The sequence below is a fragment of the Passer montanus genome, unplaced genomic scaffold, assembly GCF_014805655.1.
Source record: "Passer montanus isolate IOZ18808 unplaced genomic scaffold, ASM1480565v1 scaffold40, whole genome shotgun sequence".
In the NCBI taxonomy this organism is placed as follows: domain Eukaryota; kingdom Metazoa; phylum Chordata; class Aves; order Passeriformes; family Passeridae; genus Passer; species Passer montanus.
Genome location: NW_024368819.1, coordinates 245347 through 270037, shown reverse-complemented (window position 1 = coordinate 270037; position 24691 = coordinate 245347). Strand labels below are relative to the sequence as shown.

The following is a 24691-nucleotide window of genomic DNA, read 5'->3' as shown; positions in this document are numbered from 1 at the left end:
CAGGCTTGCAATTTTAATTTTTAAAAGGCCCCTACCGTGGGACTAGCTGTAGATGGCATCATGCTAATGCAAATGGAAAATAGGATTAAAAAAAAAACCAAAACCACTTTAAATAAGTATGAATTCATACCATACACATGTACATACTTAATTTTCTACGTTAGCTCTGTTTGAAACTATAAATGAAGTCTGTACTACTAAAAGTTCAGTATGTGCAACATTAACCCAATCAAAGCATTTTATAAATACAAGCTTCTTTTTAGTATTGCAACATACTTCACTACTTAACATACTGAAAAACAAGTTCTACATTTAAAATTCTGCTATAATAGTTCTATCTGCCAATTAAGACTACAAATGGAAAAATACTTGCTAATCTTTAACATCTTGAAAATGCAAATATATTTTATTTTTTGAAAAGAAAATCTTGTTTATCCTACTGGTGCTTCTTTAGACATTTGAAGATACTACACTAACAAAATACAAACTTTGTAGTAAGCTTACAACATGTACTTCTCAGAGGCAAAAATAAAAAAAAATCTGGTTTGTATTTATGAAGGAACATCCATTTATTATAAAACAAGATAAAAGATATTAGAATTAAGTTGAAACAAGGCAACATTAGAACAACCACTTTAGAGCTTTGTGAACGAAGTGTAGTTTTTAACTTGCAAATCCAGGTGAACGTAGCTCTTAACATGCTGTCCTCTTCTCTATAAATGGGATGAAGTAGAGAAGCAAAGCTTCAAGGTGTAAGGGTTGGAGCCATCTGTGAGGAGACAACACAGAACACACCGTGGGCACAGCTCTCCTGCTGATCCACCTCCCATCACCTGGCACGTTCACCAGTGCTGTGTGCTGCACACTCACACCTCCACTGGGGTTTGCCCTTTCCACATTGCAAGGGAAAGCTTTTCTGCTGTTACCCACTCTCCAAAGTGAGATAAAACTGAAACTGTGCAAAGTGTGTTATCCATATTATCTTCAAAAATATCCTGCTCCTAAGGTTCATTATTAAGAAGGTGGACCAAAGGTGGGGGAATAGAAAAGATTTAACCTGTTAACACTTCACAGGGAGACAAACTCCTAACAGTTAGAAGGAGGCAGTTTAAAATAATATTAGACACTGGCCTGGATTCACTATTATGTCTGGGAACACCTGGAAAAATTCAATTTAATTCAGTAAACTGTCTTAATTGTTCAGTGCAGATCTGGCCTGTTGTGTACTTGCTTAGCAGGTGAACTCACCCCACTCTATTCTTGCCATCTTGGAGCTAAATTCAGCTTGCCTTCACAATTTCTGGCTCTAAAGGGAACATGCTACAGGAGCAGTAAATTGAGAGTAGTGAGCTGAGTAACTTAAAGAATCCTCTGTTCAAGACATTGCAGATTTCTCTCTATTTATTGTGAAAGAATTACAGAAGGGTTTGGTTGGAAGGGATTATCTCATTGGATCATCCCATTCCAGCCTCCTGCCTTGGGCAGGGATGCCACACACTAGACCAGGTTGCTCAGAGCCCCATCCAGCCTGGCCTTGAACACTTTCAGGGATAGGGCATCCACAGCTTCTCTGGACAACCTGTGCCAGTGCCTCACCAGCCTCACCATCAGGAACATCTTCCTAACATCTAAAACCTAAATCTCTCTGAGTCTAAAACCCTTAACCCTTCTCCTATCACTATTTGCCCATGTTGAAAGTCACTCTCCCTCTTTTTATAGGCCACCATAAGGTTATCCTGGAGCCTTCTCTTCTCCAAGCTCAACAACCCCAGCTCTCTCAGCCTTTCCTCACAGGAGAGGTGCTCCAGCCCTCTGATCACTGTCTACCAGACACCCTCAACTACCAGAACCCTCAACTCCTTCTCCACAGCAAAAAATTCCACAGTAAGATCAGCAAAATTTACTTACTTGGGACTCTTATCTGGTAGTGATTAAGTACAGTGAGAGCTTCCACTGCATCTGTCTTACATTCCCATTCCAACAGACCAGACAGTGTTTTGGCAGAAGCTGTCAAAATGAGAAACAACAGGAAGGAGGGGATCAGTAATGGATACTCAGATCAAAACTGGAATCAAGGAACTTCCCAAACAGGTCTAATTTTACTTACGTTTTGGGTCAAACACTTTGTATTTAATAAAGCTGAGAACTTCATGATCCTCACATAACTGTCACAAAAATAAAATAAGATATAAAACTCCAGCAAAAGTGCACATAAACCAATTAGCAAAAATTTCAAGTTCCTGGAAAAGACACACAAAAAGGAAGATTCTGACTTTTTAAAAGAGTTTGCAAGAATTTAAGGCAAATCATTTTAAAAAATCTGTTTAGATTGGTATTCTAAAGGGTGACCATTCTGTAGTATGTAAAACAAGGCTCCTGTATCTGTGATATCACTGCTATCTCCAAAAACGTATTAATATAATAACAAATTCTCCTTTTTGACATTCCTACTCCAGTACAGTAGCTCTGAAGTTGTTCATACAAGGACACCACTTGGGAATCAGAGTTCACTTTCAGACAGAGTTGGAAAAATATATTTTATTGAACTGAAAAAGAACTCACTGAACTGTCAGCAATCTTACCACTGCCTCCACTTAAAGAGGCCCAGTACTGCATGTTTTAAGCATCCAGAGTTCATTTAGGATACAACTGTGCCAAGGGTCCCAGATGCAAGCTGGTCTCCATGTCAAAACATCCTAGCAGCCATTACAGGGAGTCAGTAAATCCTTTGTGAGTTGTAGTCCTACTTTCAAGTATTTGGCTTTGTATCTTTTCCCTTTCATCCAAAAACCCCCTACATTAAGCTCAATTTTATTTTCAAGATTTTGTCACATTAATTAAAAAATATAAATAAATAAAATTGAGACAGTAACTCCAGAATTGTAAACATATCCACATGGGCTATAAATATATTTTAAGGAACAGCTCTCTGCCAGTGGCTCTGCTACAAGCCTCCCAGTTACTTGTTTTTAAAAGCAGCACAAGGAAAAACCAGGACAGGGCCCAGAGAGCACTGCATGTCAGCCACTCCAAGTGCTTACCTTTACAAATGTTTCCTCAGTCACACACAGGGGAACATTGTAATAATGCAGCACACAGGAGGGTGGCTGGATGATGTTCTTGGATGCTTGGCCAGCACTGGTGAAGCGATTATTCTTACTCATGGCAAAATCCTTGTAACTACTCGTGCCATCCTCCAGTTCAAATATCTGGCTTGGAACTACTGAGTGCTGCTTGGAAACACTGGAATTTAAGGATAAAGTTTATTAAATAATTAAGACTATCATACTTTGCAGGTTATTATCTAACTAGAAAAGAGCTGATGCTTCTTGGTTTGGATTTGACACCTTCCTTAAAAAATGCAGAAAGAATGGAAAAGACACATTAGGAAATACAGTTTATCAGTGGCCAATCCATGTAATAATAATATGCCTTATGAACATAAATAAATAAAATTATAAATAGTAATAAATCTTAGAGTGGCTGGGGTTGAAAGGGACCTTAAAAATTATCTCCTTCCAACCCCCCTGCTATGGGCAGGAGCAGCTTCTACTAGAGCAGGTTGCTCAAATCCCATCCAACGTGGCCATGAACACTTCCAGGGATGGGACATCCTCAGCTTCCCTGGGCAACCTGTGCCATTGCCTCACCACCCTCACAATAAAGAATTTCTTCCTCATATCTGACCTAAATTCACCCTCCTTCAGCTGAAAGCCAAAATAAACAGTCACAAATTAGAAATCATAACTCCAACAATGATAACAGAGTAGTGTGATATTGTCCCTTTGAAACCTCATTCCATCTGCCCACTGGTGGACTATTAATCTGATAAAACATATTTACCAGACATTGAGTCTCTTTCCAAACAGCTTGACATTATTGAGATGTGTGACCGCTCTTTCTACAGCGTATTCGTCACCCATTTCAACCAGTGCTGTGCCTGGAATAGTCTTCATAAATTTCACCTAAGACAGATAAGGTAAAAAAAAATATATGTTGCAACAAAGAGCTCAACCAATAGTTTTACAAAACATTAGGCTATATTTTTAGACAACCTCAGGCAGGCTTTTTCCAAAGCATTTGAAAGAACTATAGCAGTTTCCAAGTTTCTAATCAATTATGCCTTACCTTCTCAATGTTTCCATACAAGCAGAACAGGTTGAATACCCTTGAGCAGTTCATCTTGAGCTGATGCAACCCACTAACCATGACAACTGACCCAGAAGGATTTCCCCCGTGCATGTAAGAGGAGGATGCCTGAGGCAACGGATAAGCCACGAGTTCTGGAGTGTCCCGAGACCCCATCCGGTACCGGCTTGGCAAGGGCAGCAAAGGACCATGGGAGCCTAAGGAGATGAGAGACCATGGTTTTAAGTTGTTTGAAATCATTTTCACTACTTAATCATGCATCAAAGCCCACATACATCATGTATATTTAAAGGAGGGGCAGAAGGTTACAGCAAATGCTGAAAAAAGATATTCCAGTAATTACAAAAATCATTATCTTCCCTGCAGCGTGGAAAATATTTGAACATAAATGTATCAGAGGAAATAATTAAAACCAACATTCAGAAATATTTCCATCTACATACAGAGCTACATGACACCAAGAAAGAATATTACAAAGTTGGGATAACAAACCAAAAGGAGTGAGACAGAGGTCAGGAGATGACACAGCTCTTTTTCCCAGAGACATGAGATGAAGTCAGAAGCCTGCCTTTCTACAAAATGCTCATTTGGAAGAAACAGGAATACTTAAACCTCCACACTAATGCAAAATGAAGTGGTCCTATTTTCCACTATAGATAAAGTGACAAGTTTCACTGAAATAGACAATTTCTTTTTTTTTTTTTTTCCTTTTAGTGATGAGACACTTCTATTAAGCAATACCTCTGTTCATAGAAAACGTCAGTATAACAGACCAAGGGGGGAGGATCCCTGTTTTTCTGAGACAAAAATAACGTGAAACTCACATAAGCCAAGTATAAAAGGAACCTTTTGTCTTTTTTTTTTTCCCAGCAAAAAGCAGTAATGACAGGGAAAGAATAGTATAGGAGATGGACACATTACTTAAGGTAGAAGGATGTATCAGAAGAATGAAACATCGCTGAATCAAGGTGGGACTTGGAAATGCTAGAGATTTGAAGAACCTTTGGAAGGATGTCAACCTACATTGTAAAATATCATAAATACCATATCATAATACATAAATAAAGAGGCAAGACAAATCACATTGCATTTGACAGCTGAGAGAGTAACTAACAGAAAAGTCACATGTGAGTGGGAACATTTGTTTCTCCACCCTGAGGTCTTCACTCAGCACATGAAAGTGACAGCAGGTCTTGCCTTACAGAGAGCACTGGTAACAAACACAGTACTTTAGAGCACTGATTCCAAAACATAATTTCTCTACAGTCACATAGCTGTACCTTTTCTGAATTATCTAAATTAGAAGTGCAGGAGCACTGATTCCAAAACATAATTTCTCTACAGTCACATAGCTGTACCTTTTCTGAATTAAATTAGAAGTGCAAGTGTCAACAAGTCATAGCTTTGTATGCAAAAACATTAGAGCTCTCTGTTGTACCAAACCATCGCTTATGCCATGTTGCCATTTTCTAGAAGAAAACTCCTTTCCCAATCCAGATATCATTTTCTACCCATTGCCAGGGTGATGGCAACTGAAAGGAAACTTTCTTCCAAGGAATAAACCTGTAGAGCTGGATGCTTTGGGTGACAGGAAGAGGTGAGGCAATGAGTGCACATGGATTTCACTGAACCAGCAGTGTTTCAGAAGGCAGACTGACAGCACTGCAGGTGAACTGCTCATGCTGAAGGGAATCACAGCCAAGCATTGATTAAATATTTAGAATTCCACAGAGCATGTAAGAAATCATAACCAGCTGTCATCCCATGTTACTTACCATAGCCATCATGTCTAAAGGATGATGGGTGCTCTCCCAAAATAGCTTGTCTCTGCCGGCCCTTCCCTCTGTCTAATGTGGGAAGGGAAAGAAATCAGTTTAGTATGCACAACCAGGCACTTGATTTCTCCATTTAAGACACAAAGCTTCTAGTTAAGAAGTGAAAAAGTAATTTGAGTCCTTGTTAATTTTATAAATGATTTCTCATTCACTCTATGTCTAAAAATACAAGCTGTAGCCCTGGGACACCAAAATTAAAAGACTGCCATCTGTATAACAAATTGCACTTAAGTTGATTGGGGGCAGTGGCCAATGAGGAGATGCAGACATTTAAGGTTTATGGAGATACCCAATAGTTCTCCTAAACAGACATCACACATTAGTATAGAAAACACCATACAGCAGGATTTACCCATGTGTCTCTTAAAACAAATTTGAAATGCAGTACTTTTGAAAGACAGTACCTGAATCATAATATTAGCTTCAACAGCAACACATTTTCAAAGTGGGCTTCTTTCAAGAAGTTTCAGCATAAGCCAACAACAACCTGTATTACATGGTTTCATAATCAGTAAACAGAGAGCATTACATATGTGTACATATATATTTACAGAACACCTACTGATTTATGGGCGTGCTGAAAGGATTGTACATTGTGGCACTATCAGCAGCACATAACAGTTCAACTGAGGGAAAGTATCACTGAGTAATGCACTTAAACAACAGTCAATCCTTTAAGAATATCCCAGTTCTCTAGGATATAAAGTTAAGCAAGGGGTCTACATTAATGGAGGGAGCAATGCCTCACAGCCAAAGCTGTATTTTCCAATCAGATCCATGCTGCATGACAAAAAAAAAATCTAAACTTCCAGATTTCTTTATGGTAAGCAACAATTCTTTTCTTACAATACAAAAAAAAAAAAGCCACATCGAAAAGATGGGGCAAGGCATTTATCAGTTTACAAAAATTCTCAGGAAATTTGAGTATGACTGCTGAAAAGAGTAACTCCAGCCCAATGCAGTTGAAGGTATTTTCCCCAAAAAACAGGAACTATTTGATTACACAACAGTGGTAGATGAAAACACATGTGGCCCTTTCTGCTCAGGATTTTGAGGCCAGGTTCCAAGTCAGATATTTACTTTGGCAGTAAAATCTGAAGAGAGAGCAGTCCTGAATACTTCCAAATATATAGAAGAAAGATTACTGTTGTCAAGTTTACTTTTCCACTCCCTTTTCAGGGTAACAGCTCTGGTTCTTGGCTCTAAAAAGCAAATGAGCAGTCAGATCAAGTATTTTGAGCATTTGAACTGTACGGAGTAATCATCTTTCAGAAAAATCAGTTTTGTAATTCCAATCTGCATAGCTAAACGCTTTGAAACTGCCCACAGTAAAACAGTCAAGAATCACATTCTTCAAATAAAGAATTCTGTGAGAAAAGTTTGACAAATATTTCATCCTTGTGGTGGTGCAAGTCTCTGTTTGCCCCATGCTTATTCCTTTTTTGAACAAAGCCCCTGGATTGTGCCAGTACAAATACTTGTGCAAACAAGCATTGAAACACAAGAACCAACCTGTGTTAATAATATGAAAGAGAAGGTTCTTTATTATTTTGTTTAAGCTTGGGTTCCTTGATTTTTAGTTTTGTTTTTACATCAGGTCCTTGAGTCACTGAGCAAGGTGGTACTACCACCAAAAGAAATGCTCCAAATGACAGTTTGAAATTTCTGGCTAAAGGCCAGTAGAATACTAAGTCAGGTGGGTTTATTTCATTCAGTCTAATGCAATATGAGTTCATAGCAGCAGGCACTGTTGGAAGTTTACTTTAGTGAAAAAAGACTATGGGCAATTTATTACCATAAAGAACTAAAAAACACTTCTTAAAATAAATCATTAGTAAAATGCATTTCCTTCCTAACATTTGAAGGGCAGGTGTGAAATTCTGAAAGGATTTATTGGCATGTCTGTCCTTGGAATGAAATTCCTTTGTGATAAGATCTTTGCTGCAGTGAGAGCCCTACAGCTCAGGTCACACTATGTTCAAAACCCAAACAGTGCTGTTGCAAGAGTGAGCTGAAGGACAAATACGTAAACTCTTTCAAAGAAAACCCCAACTCCTGGATTACTTTATGAGCAAAACTGCTCTATATGTCTCTTTTCTGAAGTACATTTTACTGTTCATTCAACAATTTATATTCCCATTGTCCACATAAATGGATGTGGATCACAGTAAATGAAAAATATTGCTACATACAATATGTAATGATTGAGATATATATATAAAATACAAGTCTTGGTTTTTTTCCTCTTATATGTAGTAGGGTGCTTATATATAGAGAATAGAGACAGTAATAAAAGAAAAACAAAAGAGCAGAGCTCTTGAAAAGAGCAAGCCACATCTATCCTAAGTTTTTCATTTTCCACTGTTTGCTTGAGTTTGGGGAAGTTTCAGTTCATACAGTCATACCTATCTGCAGACCAATCACACAATGCATTTAGATGCACAGTGTTACACATCAGCCTCCAAACACTGCAATGATCAAAAGATACAAGGATCAAATTAATCCTTTCAATTTTTCAAATTCAAACCTTTAGATTTTTTTTTTCTTGCCCTTGGGTTTTTTCAGAATCCCTTTTTTTGACTGAAGAATTTGAGAAAAAAAATTGAATCCCAATACCAACAGTCATAATCTACAAGCTGCACCCAATACTGTAGCTCCCTTGTTAACTTTTTACAAGAACTTCATTTTGAAAAGCCAAGCCCTATGTTTTTAGTTGTACAACAGTTTCACAAGCCCAGTGTCTCTGCAGAATTATTATGAAAGTGCAAATCTCTTGAGACAGCCATAGCCCTGGTTCTCATGTAGCCTTTGATAAGTCGATACTCTATCTTGGTCACATAGTCTTCACTTTTCTAACTTTACATTGAACATATTATTGTACATAGGTTACTGAACACTGCACTCAATAGTTACAGATTTTTGGTTATTTTAAAATAAACACTTAACAGGAGTTAGGCTAGACAGCAGTTTGACTGTACATATATAATCATAGTTTCCACTGACATGAGTTAAGCTCTGAGAATTTTACAGCTGAGTACTCAAGAGACAGTATGCCTGTACCAATTATGAATCTCCCTATTTTATTACTTAAGTATAGCTGAGGGGACTTATTGGTGTTGCACTGCTCAGTTCCAATTATCTGCATAAAAGCACTGAACTTCCCTACTACTAAACAGTATTTACATTGTTAAGTCTGAATGCAACTCTCACATACAGCAAGTAATAAAAAGATTACAACGTCAATGATATCAACAAGAGGTCCTTAATTTTGTAGGTTCTCAATTTTTCAGTGGTATTTTTAAGGGAAATACGACCAGCATACATACAAACTTGAACAGAATGGGTACAGTCTATCATGTTATTCATCCCACACAAATCTGAAGTACTGAAAATGTCCTCCTTTAAAAACTTGTGGTGGTGGTGCATGCAGTATGCAGACAAGGTGAACTGCAAGTCTGAGGTTTTTCAGAGGGTTTTTTTGTTTGTTTGGGTTTGGTTTTTTTTGCTGATGCCGATGTGGTGCATGATGAAGTGTAGAGTCAGCCTGCTGAAGTCCTCTATCCTTCTTAATGCCTTGTCCAACATAGGGGAAAAGAGTCCTTTCGAAGGAGAAGCAGTGTGCAAGTTTGTAGTTTATAAGGAATAGTCTGTGCCAGGTTTCCTCTCCTCCAAAGAGAGAGAGCTGCTTGGAGAAATGCAAGTCCTTGAGAACTGCGAAGGTGCTTGGAGGTGTGGGCTCCTTGTTGCACTAAGTGGCTCAAGCACAGGCAGTAGGGGGCACTAGGGCTCAGGGTTAATTCCCTGCGGTGGCACAGCCTCCAGCAGCACTGGCCTGCTTTGGAAGGACTGCTGCCACACAGCCTGACCACGTGTGAAGGGCTGGCATTAGTACAGTCAAACAGCTACAGGGAGAATGGATCAGAACCTACCTCGGCGGCCCAGATATGGCTTAGTGTAGTCCCAACTATCGTTGTCGTTCCTAATGACATTAAGTCGAGTTGGCTGTTCAAATAAAGTAAAAGTGAAAGAGGTTAAGCCTTGACTACATGTTTTGGGGTTTTTTTTTGAGTAAAATTAAAAGAGAAGGTCCAAGCATTACCCTTGCATATTCAATTTTTAGTGTGCAGCATCCTGCATAGATATCTGCTCCATTGAGTGCAGCCTTCGCCTTCTGGGCACAAAACACTGATTCAAATGTACACATCATGTTAAGGATCTTTTTCCCCAGGTGTCTCATTCATGTCCCTTTTATCTGATAGGGCCTTTTTACTTTTGTAGCCTGCAGGTATTTCACAATTGTATACACTACAAGAACTCCACAGAGACTTATCACATTAGTTACATCAAAAAGGATTAAGTGTACACCCTTTTTAGCTCATTAGCCAAAAACCCCCACATAACTAAAAGAGAGACTTGGAGTGAACAAATACTCATCTTACCTCAAAAAAAAAAAAAAATACAACAGGCAGATGCATGTACCAGGCTCTACCACCCAAATTATTTCATGTGCTCCTCATACTCAAAGATCAGTTTTGTGATTAGCAGAAAAATGTGCCTGAGCCTTAGCACATCACAACCCATGACCTCACCAATACTCAATAAAATATGGTGTCAGAAAGCCTGAACTTTGGAGCAGAACAGACCTTTTGCACTATTTCTAAAATGGTATCAAGACGAAGTCCAAAACAACAGAATGTGCCTGTGCCTGAGCCTTAGCACATCACAACCCATGACCTCACCAATACTCAATAAAATAGGGTGTCAGAAAGCCTGAACTTTGCAGCAGAACAGACCTTTTGCACTATGTCTTAATACCATTTAATGACATTTTAGAAAAAGTCCAAAACAACAGAATGTGCTTGGGTTTTACCACATTCCTGCAGCCCAACTTCTTCCAAAGTGACACAGGTTCACTGGGGAACTTAAAAATTAGGAAAGCTAAGCTTCCCAGATTTATAAGAAACTGACACTGGCCAGAAATGGAGAAATAATGGGTACCTCAAGTAGCATTTAAATTTGAGCAAATTTTTGAGCTTTTCAGATAAGACTTTTATTGAAGCTCACTTTCCTTGCCACCCCCAACTGTTTACCTTGCTGCTGCATTACTTCACTCACATTTGTGAGTTTTCTTTCAATTGCTGGCTGGTTTCATTTTCAATAAAAAGCATATTACAGAATTTAATTCCAAGTACATAAGGATGGTAGTTTCTGAGTGTGGGCAGGACCCTCCCCACAACTTCCCTAATTTCTCACAAGATGAAGGATAACCCCCAATTGTGCAAGACATCTGATCCTGACAATTCCATTTATGAAAAACTTAACATATACAGTAAGTCAAATTATTGTCTGTTAGGGCACTCAGTTTAAGTTTTCTACATAGATAAACAGCAATTAGTTTGATTTAATAGAAGTCAGGTAGTTCCCTTTGCCTGGAAAATCATCAAAGCAGCCATCACATTGATAGCATCTGAAATCACAAAATAATGCCAAATAATTTGGCAAATTTTGTCCAGATAACAGTTCAAAAATTGATGTAAATAAAGCTTTAGGAAGAGGGCTGTTAGAGTTTCATAAATTAAGGCCTAATCATGACAGACTTTGGACTTCACAAACCACAGCAACACACCACAATTCTGAACATTCAACTGAATAACAACTTAAGGCTGCAAATAGAGCCAACAGTAGGATAATAGAGCAGGGAATTGCTTCAACACATGATGCTCAAGAATCAAGGTTAAGGATGCCTAATGAAGTCTTATGACTTTATGAAGTCAAAATAGTAAGACAAGCAGTACATTCTGGGACTATTTGAGAAGAGTCTGAAGAAGACAAACTGCACCTCTGCAATCCCTTACCTATTTCTTGAGTATAAACACAGGCAGAAGCCATGAAAATTCTGTGTACAAAAGTGCATATAAGGGGCTGTCAAATCTATTCTATAATTCATGTCTGCAATTATTAGGCCTGAGGGACTATAAACATGGTTATCAACCACTGTTGACAATGTCATTTTCCTAAAAAGATAATATGTGCAAGTACTACTTTGTATTATAGAAATACAAAAGTTAGAAGCTACCATGTTTTAGACAGAAATTAAGAAATTATTTGGTCTCAAAATCATATTGTATTTTTCTGACATTTGCATGTTAAACCATTTGGAGTCAAGAACCTACAGGGAAAAAAAAAATCACACTCAAAAAGGATATTCAACCATGGCTTGTATTCCATTTCTCTTGAATATAACAATGCGCTGAACTTTTCCAACAGGGTTGCACACAGTGTACAAAACATCCTAAGGAAGAAGAAAAAAAAAATTAGATGTGAAATTCTAATCACTTATGGTCCACAGAACATTCTCCTGCAGTGGCATTTAACTGCCAAAAAGCAAAGAAAAGGACTGTTAACTTTCCATTTCTTATTTCCCCCTCTACAATTAATACATTCACGACTTTTATTGATCAGTATACTACAGGCAATCAAATCTGAAAAACAGGAAAATACTTCTATAAGAAGTACTCAAGCAAATACTGGTTTAACAAGTATCTTCAACTGTGTCAAAACCCAGTAACTGCATCCATGTCCCAAGCTCTGCTACCTTTGAAGCATTAGTATTTCTACCACAGCAGAGACAAAATGACACTTGTAGTTGTAACACATCCGTAGGTTTCCAGCAGCTGAGCTCATGTTCTTTTTCAGAGTAACTGGGAACAGTTCAAAGTGTAAACTCAGCTCATCAAAATGAGAATTTCAAGTTTTCATCCACCTGAGGCAAGTGAGGGCTATGCTCCTTCCTTTCTTTTTATCTAAACCAAATACTTGCAGAATTATCATTCCAAGATTTTGGTGTATATCCTCAGCTTTTTGGGGGGTCAGGAGGGAGAAGTGGCAAAGGAGGTAGGTATAATATTTATTATGTTTTGCAGAGTAGAAGAGCAACTGGAAGGCAAAGGAGTAGGGGGCATGTAGATTTCTTAAAACTAAAACAAACACAGCCCACACAGCCTGAACCCATAAAAAATAAGACCTGTGAGATCATTTACAGTATGCTTGGCAGCACAAAAGGCTACCCACCATCTCTCCTGTTTGGGAGCAAAGATTCCTAGAAACTTTCCAGCTCCAGGTGACAATAATTTTTCATATGACTTTCCTTCATAATTTGTCCCACAAAAAATATCTTCACAGCCATTTACTTAAAACAAAAAAAAAGTCTTTCAAAACATAAGGTCTACTCAAAACCCTATCAGTGTCATTAGCCAGCAGTCACACACACAGCTGGATTTTTAAATTATGTTTCATAATTCAGCTACTTTATATTACCAAATCAATCAAGTGGTTCACCAGACACAATAATGAGGGCTATTTATTAATAATTTAAGCACTTGTATCATATTCATACTGGAATATCATAATTCAGTTGCCAAGGTACACCACACCTTCCTGATCCATGTGGGAAAGTCTCTTTGACCAGACAAATGTCTGAAAAAGTTCTGCCCACAGGTAAGGAAACAAGGAAACTGAACTTCAAAGACCTGTACATGACATCTTGGGCAAAACTCTTCAAAACACCAACACCCCCTATCACATAGGGATGAAAAGCAATTAGGAATTAAATGCAGTTAATTAATTTGCCCTTCTTGCCTTTTGCTGTTATAGCCCTCAAAAAAAAAAAAAGGAAAAATGTTCTGTGAGAGAGAGAAGATGACCAGAATTGTAATTTTTACTTCTGCCACCATTTTTTCAGCACAATTTTTAGCACAGTTTTGCTTCTGCCACAAGAGGCCTTTGAACAGACCAATTTCTCTCCAAAAACTTGATCTTGTTTTTAAAGTAAAGCTCTTAAAAACTTTACAACAGTTTACTGCAGATGTTCAGACTTGCCACTTTAAACTGGTTGCAATTTTTCATCTCTTTTTTCTAAATGTAGTTCATACTTAAGAAGAGTGTTGAAGAAGAAGTAGTATTGGGCTTTGTGTCTTTTTTTTTTTAGAGAGGGAAGGATGTTTTGTTGATTTTTGTTTTCTTTTGTTGGGGGTGGGTTTTTAAAATAATGCAGACTTTGCCTGAGGCATTCTTAAATTAACTAGTTTCTAACCCACTGGACAAGTGCAAAATGTGTATTTTTCTCACCACATTTTTAGCTGTTATGGGCACAGCTGCTCTCCCCAGTTGCTGTGACTATGCTGCCTTCAATGAGCTCTGCTGCCTGCCAGTAATTCTGGAAATCTGCCTGCTCCCAGCACTCATTTGTATATGCTAAAGAAACAGCTGGGGGCAGTGGGAAGGAAGAGGTTGGGGGTGGGTTGTTTGTTTTTAAAAGGGAGCTACTGTGCCAGAGGCTTCATCCTCAGAATTCCCATGGAATTCTCCTAGCCCAGAACCAGGCTTCTGCTCCCAGTTTCTTCAAGCATCCACCTTCAAGTCAGCAGCTCAGGCAAGGCAAATTTAAAATGCATGAATGAAACAGAGTTTCCAAAATTTGTATTTCAGTCATGTGCAAAGAATACTTTAACTCAGTCAGTGGATTTGTTCACACAGCTCAGAGCAGGTTTGTTTTTAAACACTAAAAAGCAATTCATACCATAGCATGATTTTCTATAAAGAAAACTGACAGGGAAAACAAAATTCATCATTCACTGATGAATCAACAGACAAAAAGCTACTGATACTCTCAAGACAGTGAAAACAGAAAGCATGGTGTGGAACTGACTACCTGAGGTAATTTCAGGAATACTAAGTTGCAGACAATTTGCTTTCATAATATACAGCACATTAAATAAAACTTAATGCTTGCATTAAGTTACTTGGTTCCACACACCCCAAACACTTTGACTGATCCATACCATCCTACATCCCTAAGAAAAGTGACTCATACTTGTGTCATAGTACACAATTTAAATTTTTTTCCTCAAATATTTCTGTGCAATTTAACATCTACTGTAAAATCTCCTGTGAAAAATATAAGCATTTAATGCATGATAAAACATAAATGTTTAAACAATGACAACAACAAAAAAACCCTGTGTCTTGAAAAACCATGTACACGTGCCATTAACAAATGGCAATAAATTAGGATGCAACTGTATAAATGGTACAACTTCAAATACTAAAAAGGAAAATACGTTGGTCCAAACAAAAGTGAGGAAGATTCCATCAAACTGGAGTTGATCATGAGATTTTTGCCTTTCCACAAAGGAAATACTTAAGAAGAACTGCAATAAAATAATCCTTCCCTACTGTAAAAAATTCTTGCTCTTTAAACATACATCACTCAGAGCCTAAAGGCTCAATAACAATCTTGATGTTGTGGCAACACATTTGGAGATATTCCAGAAGCATGCAGCAACTTAAACATTTCAAAATCCTCACTTCCAAAGCCTTCAAACGTGTTGCAAATCAGCTGCATGAGACTGAATCCTCTTGAAACACCTTTATTTAAGAACATGTGTGTTACCTATGTGAATATACAAAAAATAATCAAAAGAAGAAGAAAAACATACCACTGTAATTGGGTAGAGAGGATTCTGAATTGACAAGAGGAGAACTTTATTCCCACCGGACGGGTCATCGGTGTTCCCTGGCCGAGTGATCCTCTTGCTTGTGGAGTAGTTGAAGAAGGCCTGCTGCCCAGCAATGTACACAGGCTCATCTGCTGCAAAGGTCACACATTTCTTTGCACTCTCCACGTTTTCAAACTCCACCAGAGCCTGGCGCTTGAACGGCATCATCATGACATAGCTGGTGAGGAAAACATCACACTCAGGCTTCCTGCTCACTCAAAACAACCCCCAGGTCCCAGGATGGTCATTTATGACATGTTTCTCACCAAACCATTCCCAACAAAGACATACCATATGGTTCCAAACTTCTCAAGAGCTTCCACGAGATCTGCTTCCACGACAGATTCACACAGCCCTCGCACATGGACGACAGGAGAAACAGAGACTTTGTGATGACTTCCCCCAGCATCCTAGCAACAAAATGACATTTTAAAATTCAACACAGAGCAAGGAACACTCCTTTCATTAATTAAAATTAAATACTTCGTAGACACTACACTGGGTCCAGAAGCAGCCATCTAAATGCACAATCTAAGCAAGTGTTAAATAATTCAACTTTTCTTTCCAAACGGATTGCCAAGTGCAGTTCCTGAAGTCTACTTAAAATAAAAAGCTTTTCAGATTTAATTAATGTGTTTGCACACACAGGATTTTTCTTGTATTAAAAAAAAAAACCCCAGCCATTTAACATTGATTGAATTGCAGGAGGTCTTACACACACCCTATTCATTAGGAGCATAAAAAAAAATTAGGACATGTCCAACAGCTAAAATATTTCTGACACTCTGCTTGCTGATGCCGGGTTTTTTTGAGACAAGCTGGGAGAATAAAGAAGCAAGAACAAACAAGGGCCATCCCTCATTGTAAACTGAGCACAAATTGAGAATTTTTCCAATGCTCCACAATGCAAGAAAATGCCAGCTCTGGATTACGGTTGAAAGAAACTCAGCCTCCCTTCTAATTCTGAACACACAAGTTTTTAAAAAGTCACAATTTCAGTACATATGGGGCTTTTTTACCCCAAGGCTGACCACTATTAATGGATCCAGACATCATACATTAGCACACAGAGTTCCCACCATAAATATTTTTCAGAGCTACTTTCAGACAGGCTCAATTCTGTGCAGCTGAAGAATTTGGGGCTGGGATCAGCTCATCTTTCCATGAAAACCCTGAAGTAAGGCTGAAATTTACCTTAAATATTCTAGGACACAGAGGATTAAAAAAAAAATAAAGAAAAAAAAAGTAAGCCAATAACAAGAGATTATAAAAAAAATTAAGAGATAATAAAGGGCACATAAAATATACTGTGAATACCCAGCACCCAAATTTCATATTTGTTACAGCAGTGTGAAGTTGATGTACTCAAATTTAGTGACTACATCAATGTGCTCCCATCTAACAGATCAAGTCTTGTTTTTTCACTTAAGCAGCAGCACAACATCTTCTGGAACTTGAGAGAGATTCTCATTTGTAGCACAAAGGAGCATTGAGCTCCACTAATTAAGTAACCACAATGATTGCTGTTACTGTTAGACATTCCTCTCTTCTCTGTCCATTTGAACTACAGATGCCAGGAGAAAACACATTCCAGAAAACTACAAATTGAGTCTTGTGTGTTTAACTCCTGTGGTTCCATGTACAGTTCTCACTAAACAATTACAGATTTTTTTCTTTAAATCAAGGATTTGACCATTCTGTTTGAATCAAAAAACAGCACTTCAGGCTTCCTCAGATGTCAGAATAATCAGATGTGTAATATTTTAAGCTTACCTTATATTTTATTTGTTTGCAGTAGGAAAGCATTTTAAGTGGCAACACATTTCTTTGAATAAGAACTGTGGCAATGCTGGGAAAACACTGCTGGTGATATTTGTATAAGTTACCTTGTATCCTGAATCAATCAGCTCCCATGTACAGCAGGAGCAGTGATCAAAGTAGTCAGGAAAGGTTAATACTTTGAACTGCAAATGCTTAGGCAATTGCAAAAGGAACAGAACTACAGAGAGATTTTATTTTCAGCTTACATGGTCTTAACCCACATACTCACTTTTCAAAGCTGAAAAAAGCACCTGAGGAAATCTTCAAGAGAAAGCTAACAATAACTACCACTTTTTCCTGCAAACCCCATTACTCTGAGATGTTGAAATAACAGGCACCTTTATTTACAGTCTACAAAACAATTAAAAATGATTACATCAATTATTCATTGCCCTGCATACTTGCTACTATATTAAGATCCCAGTTAGTGCCAGGGGGATGCATTTCCTTTTAGGTTTCTTTAATACACTCAAGAAATCTCATCTAATATTATCTGTGTCTGATCCCATGGTGAATACAAGCAATGATTTGCTCACTGAGGCAGACTCACCACAAGGAATAGTTACTAGCAACTTAGTACTTGCTACTTAGTACCTTTTTGAACTAATATCTCCATAAATCACATCAAGCTTTTCAGAGAATGGATACTCAGAAGAGTATTTCACTCTCCCTCCCCTTCCCAGCTCAAACTTCTGTTTCATTTCAGTTGATGTTTCTTTGTTATGCGCATCCCTTTGTATTTTTATCTACCAGCAGGTACTAGCAGATACAAATCTTTCCAATAGTGCAAATTGTCTCCAAAATTATGACTTTTACACTTGCATCTTCAAATCCTTTATCCATGAGTTACATGAACATGTACTGGTGTCTGCACTTCTGCAGAATATCAACAAATACAAATTTTGCTTTGTGTTATCGTTAAAGCAACGTTTGGCTTTCCAAACCCAAAAACATCATACAGAAGACATTGTTTTAGCAAGGTTTAGCAAGAGACTTAGAAAGAACCAAAACCTGCCATTATAGCAACCTGTGCAGAAGCTCAAGAAGCATGGAATGAAAAAAAAAAAAAAAAACCTCCTGAAAGCAAAACAATTAAAAAAACCCAATCCACCCACCCTCCCCAAAAAACAAAGAAAACCCAAACACAAACAAGTAATATCTTGGCCACCTGCCACACACTTAAGAACCTACCTACAGAGAATTTCAGAACCACTTTTATTCACATAAAACCACTGAGGTGACCAAATCAGAGGTTCTAGCCAGCAGCAGTGAAGAGCAGCACAGGAACCAAGCACAAATCAGTCCTGAGCCAAGAAGCCCCAAACATTCACAGAGCACATGGGGTGGTGAAGGATGGGGACACGTGCCACAGGTGCAAGAAAAGTCTTCACAAAGGGCAGACACACATATTATTGTCAAACAAGTTTTGCAGCTACAAAGCTGCAGTATCAAGCAATTCTAGAATGACCCTGGATTTCCTCTAGAAGCAGAAATAAAACCACCAGACCACATGAAAAATCAAACGTGTCTGCAGAGTGTAAAGTGTACCGCTAAGGTCAGAACATTCACAGCTCATCCAGCTGCTGCTGGAATTTCTCCCCGGAGAAGAACAATGCAGGATTTTGACCAAGATCTCACAGCTACTGTATCTTGAAGGCTCCATGTGCTACAGTTGGCACACAGACAAAGGTTACATCAAAGCATCTGCTCACACACTGACTAACAACCACCAGTATTTCTCTGCCTATAAAGGAGTCTTTCAGTAACTCAGCTCCCATGAGAGCACAAAAGCCCCGTGCAAAACTCCAACACCAAACTTGCACTCCACCAAAGCCAGGAGAACAGAGTAGCCAATGCTATGGCTGTACCATTAATAAATATATATGAGATAGATATATATATCTCTTAAGGGGATTTGAAAGCTCAGTAATGATTTCTTGAAGAATCATTAGGCTGGACAGAAAATGCAGTTAATTTAAGTAGATAATGGAACAGACTTCCTGCTCAAGACCAGTAACAAGGACAGAAAAGGTTTCCCTCAAGAAAGAAAGCAGGAACATAAAAATCCTTGCCCTGAAACAAAGCTAAATCACAAAGGGAAGCACTGACATATGCAAGCAGATGAAGTACAAACAAGTGACTTCACACACACCTAAGACTGCAACAGAAGCAGCTTCAAAGAATGGCTGTGGCATTTTAACATCCATTTCTTGGTGACCTACATACCTCTAAAACATATCGATGGTTCCTTGCCAACTAATTAGTTTGCCATTCCAAAAAGGAAGAAAATCATCATGGGCTGTATGATTAGAAAATTCTAATCTGCATTTGATGAGCAAGACATGGAATGATCCATGTCTTGCTCATCAAATCCAGATTAGAATTTTCTCACCAACTGTTTGCACAAAAATGTGTCCTTTATCCTTTCTGCAGACACTTTGCAGTCAGTATACTCATATTAGCCCTATTAATTTGTACTACCATTTTTGAGCATCTGCTTCTTTGTCTTTCACTATTTACCTCCTCCATCTCTCTTTTTTCCCCTCAGTGCAAATGGATGGCACTTCTCCTTCATATTCCCTCTGCCAAGTACCTAAATATACTCTTACTCAGTTTTCTCACCTTTTAGATTATCTTATTCACTCCCAACTTTCTCCTCTCTCTGCACCCCTCTTAACTGGTCTGAAATTTGTTTTACAGATAAAACGGAACTGGTGGTGGGTGGGGAGAAGTGTCTCAGAAGGACCAAGCAGACAAGACTAAGTTAAGGCTCCATGGCAGTGGAATAATGTATCAGTTTTGTATATCCTGGATTTGTGCTTTTTTAATTGTCGTTGGCTGGTTTAGGGGCCTGTGGGGCAGGGCTACACAGAAGAAGGGGATTAAAATTAATCACACCCCATGCTCTGGAAGGCAATTTAGTTTTGTTTTGAATGAGGAGTTTAGGTATCATTTCTGTTTGTTTAATGCATCTCTACCATTGTGTCCTTTCAACTATTTCAACTGCTACAGAAAGAATGCCTGCACTATGACCCCTTCTGTTAACTCTGAATTTGACCTGAAATGTTCAGGTATTTGGACCATATCATTGTCCCAAGTCCCTTCCAACTGAAACAGTCTATTCTATTTCCCCCTCTGCTCATGACAATCTGAATATCCTTAAAAATACATATAAATAAATAAATAAAGCCAAGCAAACATCATCCCAAACCAAAATGCTACACAACACAACATCATCAGGAGATTCAGCCTGAGATACTGGAAGAAGAACCAGCCTGAAGGCAATGTTTTGGAATTATTTTTTTTTTAAGGAGGACAAAGGAGGGAAGATTATTTACATTTATTCAAAACCAGCTTCTAGGATGGAGTTCATTGAACAAATGGACAAGTCAGTGCAAAATAGGTGAAGATCTGAACTCACTGCATTTAGCTGCTGTTACCACACTGCCTGTGTTAGACACGGAGCAACTGAGTTGCAAGGAGAGCTGCTTTCCATTTAGCACACAGGAGGTTTCAACAGAGTGGCTGAGAAGCTGCAAGATCACATCCCTGTTTTACCTTGCAGCAGCTGATAGCTGTGTTTGTGTGTTCAGACACCACATCTCACTTCCCCAACTGTAAGAACAGAGATAACAGATCTTCCTGACTTCACAAGAATGCTCAGGAGTAGCTATGTCAGAGACAGTGAGGGAAGTGAATGTTACAGGTGGTACAAATACGACATTAATCCATAAAACCAACATTTAAGGGAGGGACAGGGGATGGAGCTGAAAGGCCCTCAAAATTCCCATAAACACAGCTCTCAGCCCACATTACCCCAGTGTCCTGACCCTCTGCTACGCTGCAATTCTGATTCCTCTGACAGGGCTTCACCACCACTCAACACTGCTTCTGTAAAGGTCATTCCTCCAAATCACACTCTCTCCCACTGAATGCTTCTGCAGGAACACATCCTGCTCCTTTTCCCTGGTCAACATCCTGGTCTGGTCCTGGCTCTCCTGGCTCCTCAGCCATGAAGCAGAGGGTACACCTCTGGCTTAGGAGAAGTCTCCCCACAAGTGGGAAACAGAGAAAAACAAAGAGCAAAATAAATGTTGGATTCCCTCTGGAACTCACACAGAGATTTCTAGGCACCCTTTTCAAAATATCAAACCAAAAGAAACCCCACAACAACAAAAGACACAAAACAAAACAAAAAAATAGAGGCATGAGGGGCTTCTTCAGCCAAATGCAACAATCCCAGAACAGGAAAGGAAACTGCCACGACAATAAATACAGCCCAGGAGGGCGACCCACCAACCTGCCAGAGGAGTCCTAGCACAAATGAGCTTTTATACAAGGGCATATAACCCATGAGTGTAGAGTTCACTGATATTCCACTGCACATGTGAGGGAAAAATAAATTAAAATAAAATTTAAAAATAATTAGAGAAAAAAACCCAACAAATCATATGGCTGCCAGACTCATATCACTCTTTTCCCTGATCATCCATTTCTTATCATCATTTTGCCATAATTTCCCATTTCTCCTCCAAATTCCCCATTCATTATAGTTCCTCCTACTTATTTTTCTGCTCTCTTCTAAGGAATCCAGGACACTTGCACTTCTTCCCTCCCCTCAGCCTACCTTCATCTTATATGTCTGAACCACATACAACTTTTATAAGCTGAGAACATTTCCCTGCAGAGGAATCAGTAAGATACATTACAGAATATGTAAGTTTCCTGCACATTTTTGTATCTGTTAGAGAGAAGAAAACATGAAAATTCACATTAACTAACTCGACTTAATAGAAGTTGGCATTTTGCTATTAAAAGCTTCACATAAAATTACTAACAAAAGCACTAGGTCATTCACTTTTCCTATCTGCATTTGATGTTACAGCTTATGCTTAAGAAACCAGTTTCACCTCCAGCACCAAGACAACTCCTGCCCCAACACTGAATCTGTGAATACAGTTTTGCCAATAAATTGTCAATGGCAGTGCCACTGCCACAACCAGCTGCTGAAAACCCCTCCTGTTCTTGCCTTGCTGCACGTTTGTTTCAGTTTCCTCACTCACAAGCCTCAGCACATGCCATACTTGAGATGCAAAAGGTGAAGTCACATACCCCATGGTGTCATTACCATGAAGGGTAAACTTGAGTAAACTGAGACATTGAGACATCATGAAGACACTCTGAGCCAGAGCCCAGAAAGAAGGAAAAAGAGACATATAAGAACCAGTTGATTTCATAAAGGTGCAGAAAAGAGGAAAGGCAAAAGCAGAATTTCCTTTCTACTTGAAACACTGCATGGCATTCAGCTCTCCTACACGACAAACCTTCCAGATAACTTAAGCAAGTATAAGGATTTCTTCCAGCACTGGCCTTTAAGACAGAGCACATTATTATGTCTTCACCAGATGATGCTCTGTCACAAGAAACTTGAGAGTTAAAACAGTTCTCTCTGGAAATTTAATTTGTTACAGTTTATCAGGAAACTTTTGTAATAACGTGCTGCTTTGGGCTAGGGCAAAACTAATTTTCTCCACAGCAGTATGGGCAATATTTTGGATACGTGCTCGAAACAGTGTTGATAATACAGAGATTTTCCTTCCTGCTGAGTAAGAATCAAAGCTTTCTCTGCTTCTCCTGTGGCTCCACATGTGAGCACAGCCGAGACAGTGACCCCAAGTGACCTAAGGGATATCCCAGACCCTATGGCATCCCACTCAGCATGTAAAGTGGGGGAAGAAGAAAGGAGAGCAGGATTTTCCTCACTTGTACCCTTTTGATTCCCTCCCCCATCAGCCCGGGCAGGAGTCAGCTGTGCAGTGCTTGGTTGCAGGAGAGGGTTAAACCACGACAATAAATTCAGCAGGCACCTTCTCTATCAATAGATTTAACTGATAGAGAAATGGTAGCAGCAAATGCTCCCTCATTAACTCATCCCAGTGACAAGCAAGTTCATTTTAACAAATCACAAAACAAGCTTTGACATTAAATCAATGTTGTTTTCTTGATTTGGCTTATTCAAGTAAGATACAGAAAGAGCCATCAAGGAGAAAAATGGTTGCAATCAGATGGACAATTAGTTAGATAAGGAATCAAACAGCAGACAGAAAGGCCTCGGTAGCTCAAATTTATGGGTCAAGGACTACGTTGCTACTTAGAAGCAAATTCACGAGAAAAAGGTACGAAGCAAAAAAAAAAACAAAACAAAACAAAAAAAAAACCCAAAGTGAACCATCGCGCTAATAGCAGAGGGAGGGAGAAAGCAGAATTAGAAATTGATTTTAAAAGGAGGCAGTGGTTTAAGATCAGCCCTATGGCCGTGTGGCGCCAGACACAAAGGTGGGACGGAGGATGGAAGGAGCCCTCGGCCGCGGTTTCAGCCCCCCCGCTCGGTGTTTCCATAGCTACGCTCAGCAACAGGGCCGGCACCAAACTTGCAATGGCGATACCCCGAGAGCGCCCAGCTGCCCGCGGAACAGGGCGACCCCGCGCTCCCTCACCCACCTCCCGCACACCACCCGCCCCTCAGCCGCCGGCCCGGCCCCTGCCCGGCCACGAACAAGACAAGCGCACGGGGGCCGGAGCCCCCGCCATTCCCACCCCGCCGGAAGCGCCTCCATGCCTGGGAAGCGGGCAGAGGGCCCGACCCCGGGCAGGCCCCGCGGCCGCGGGAAGCCCCCGGCCCTCCCGGGGCGGGGCGGGCGGGTCCCCTCCCCCCGCCGGCAGCCTGAGGGGAGCCGCCCCCTGCCCCCGGCCCCGCGTCCCTCACCCCGCCCGAGAAGCCGCCGCCGCCGCCGCCGCGCGATGCCGGGGGCTTGTCCCGCCGGCCCTCGCTCTCCTCCGCGCCGCTGTACTCGATCTCGCCTTCCTCGGCAGCGGCGCTGGGCTTCAGCCGCTTGGCCTGGCTCTCGTAGGCGCCGTCTTCCTCCTCCTCCTCCTCTTCCTCCTCGTACCGCTCTCCGGACGACGGCGACGACATGTCCGCGGGCGGGAAGGGGCTGCCGGCGGCGGAGGCGGCGCGGGAGCAGGGACGGAGCCGGCGGCGGCACCGAGCCCGAGCGATGCTCTGTGCCCGGCCCCCGCACACGGCCCGCCCCGCGCCGGCACACGGGCCCGCCTCCCCGCCCGCCGCAGGCGCCGCGATTGGCTCCAAGCCGAGGAGGGAACGGGCGCGCTGCGACGATTGGCTAATAAGCGTGTCCATCAGGCAACATCGCGGTTCGATTGGGCGGGGATCACGCCCGTCACCGCGCTGTGTGGCCGCCTCGGCCCCGCCCCCTCGCCGCGGTGCCTGAGGGCTCGGTCGGGGGGAGGCGGCGGAGACGCTCCGAG

The 24691-nt window shown here is 40.3% G+C and overlaps 1 protein-coding gene across 1 annotated transcript; it reads right to left on the bottom strand.

Moving 5' to 3' along the window:
• Positions 1-24460, bottom strand: HNRNPLL (heterogeneous nuclear ribonucleoprotein L like). The gene is made up of 13 exons (XM_039718971.1): positions 24129-24460; positions 15833-15951; positions 15482-15719; positions 12191-12276; positions 10084-10180; positions 9914-9986; positions 5925-5996; positions 4129-4346; positions 3844-3965; positions 3042-3243; positions 2108-2165; positions 1909-2007; positions 1-769 (listed from the first exon to the last, which is right to left on the bottom strand). Exons 1-13 carry the CDS (start codon positions 24336-24338, stop codon positions 714-716), a joined length of 1650 nt encoding a protein of 549 aa, XP_039574905.1. The 5' UTR covers positions 24339-24460; the 3' UTR covers positions 1-713.
• Between the last annotated feature and the right edge of the window lie 231 nt (positions 24461-24691).

Coding starts and splice junctions, on each gene's coding strand:
- HNRNPLL (XM_039718971.1), bottom strand. CDS start 24,338: ATGTCGTCGCCGTCGTCCGGAGAGCGGTACGAGGAGGAAGAGGAGGAG. Junction 4,347..5,924: donor CTTTAGACATGATGGCTATG/GTAAGTAACATG, acceptor TCATCTCCTTAG/GCTCCCATGGTCCTTTGCTG. Junction 2,166..3,041: donor CTGAGGAAACATTTGTAAAG/GTAAGCACTTGG, acceptor TTTTTGTGACAG/TTATGTGAGGATCATGAAGT.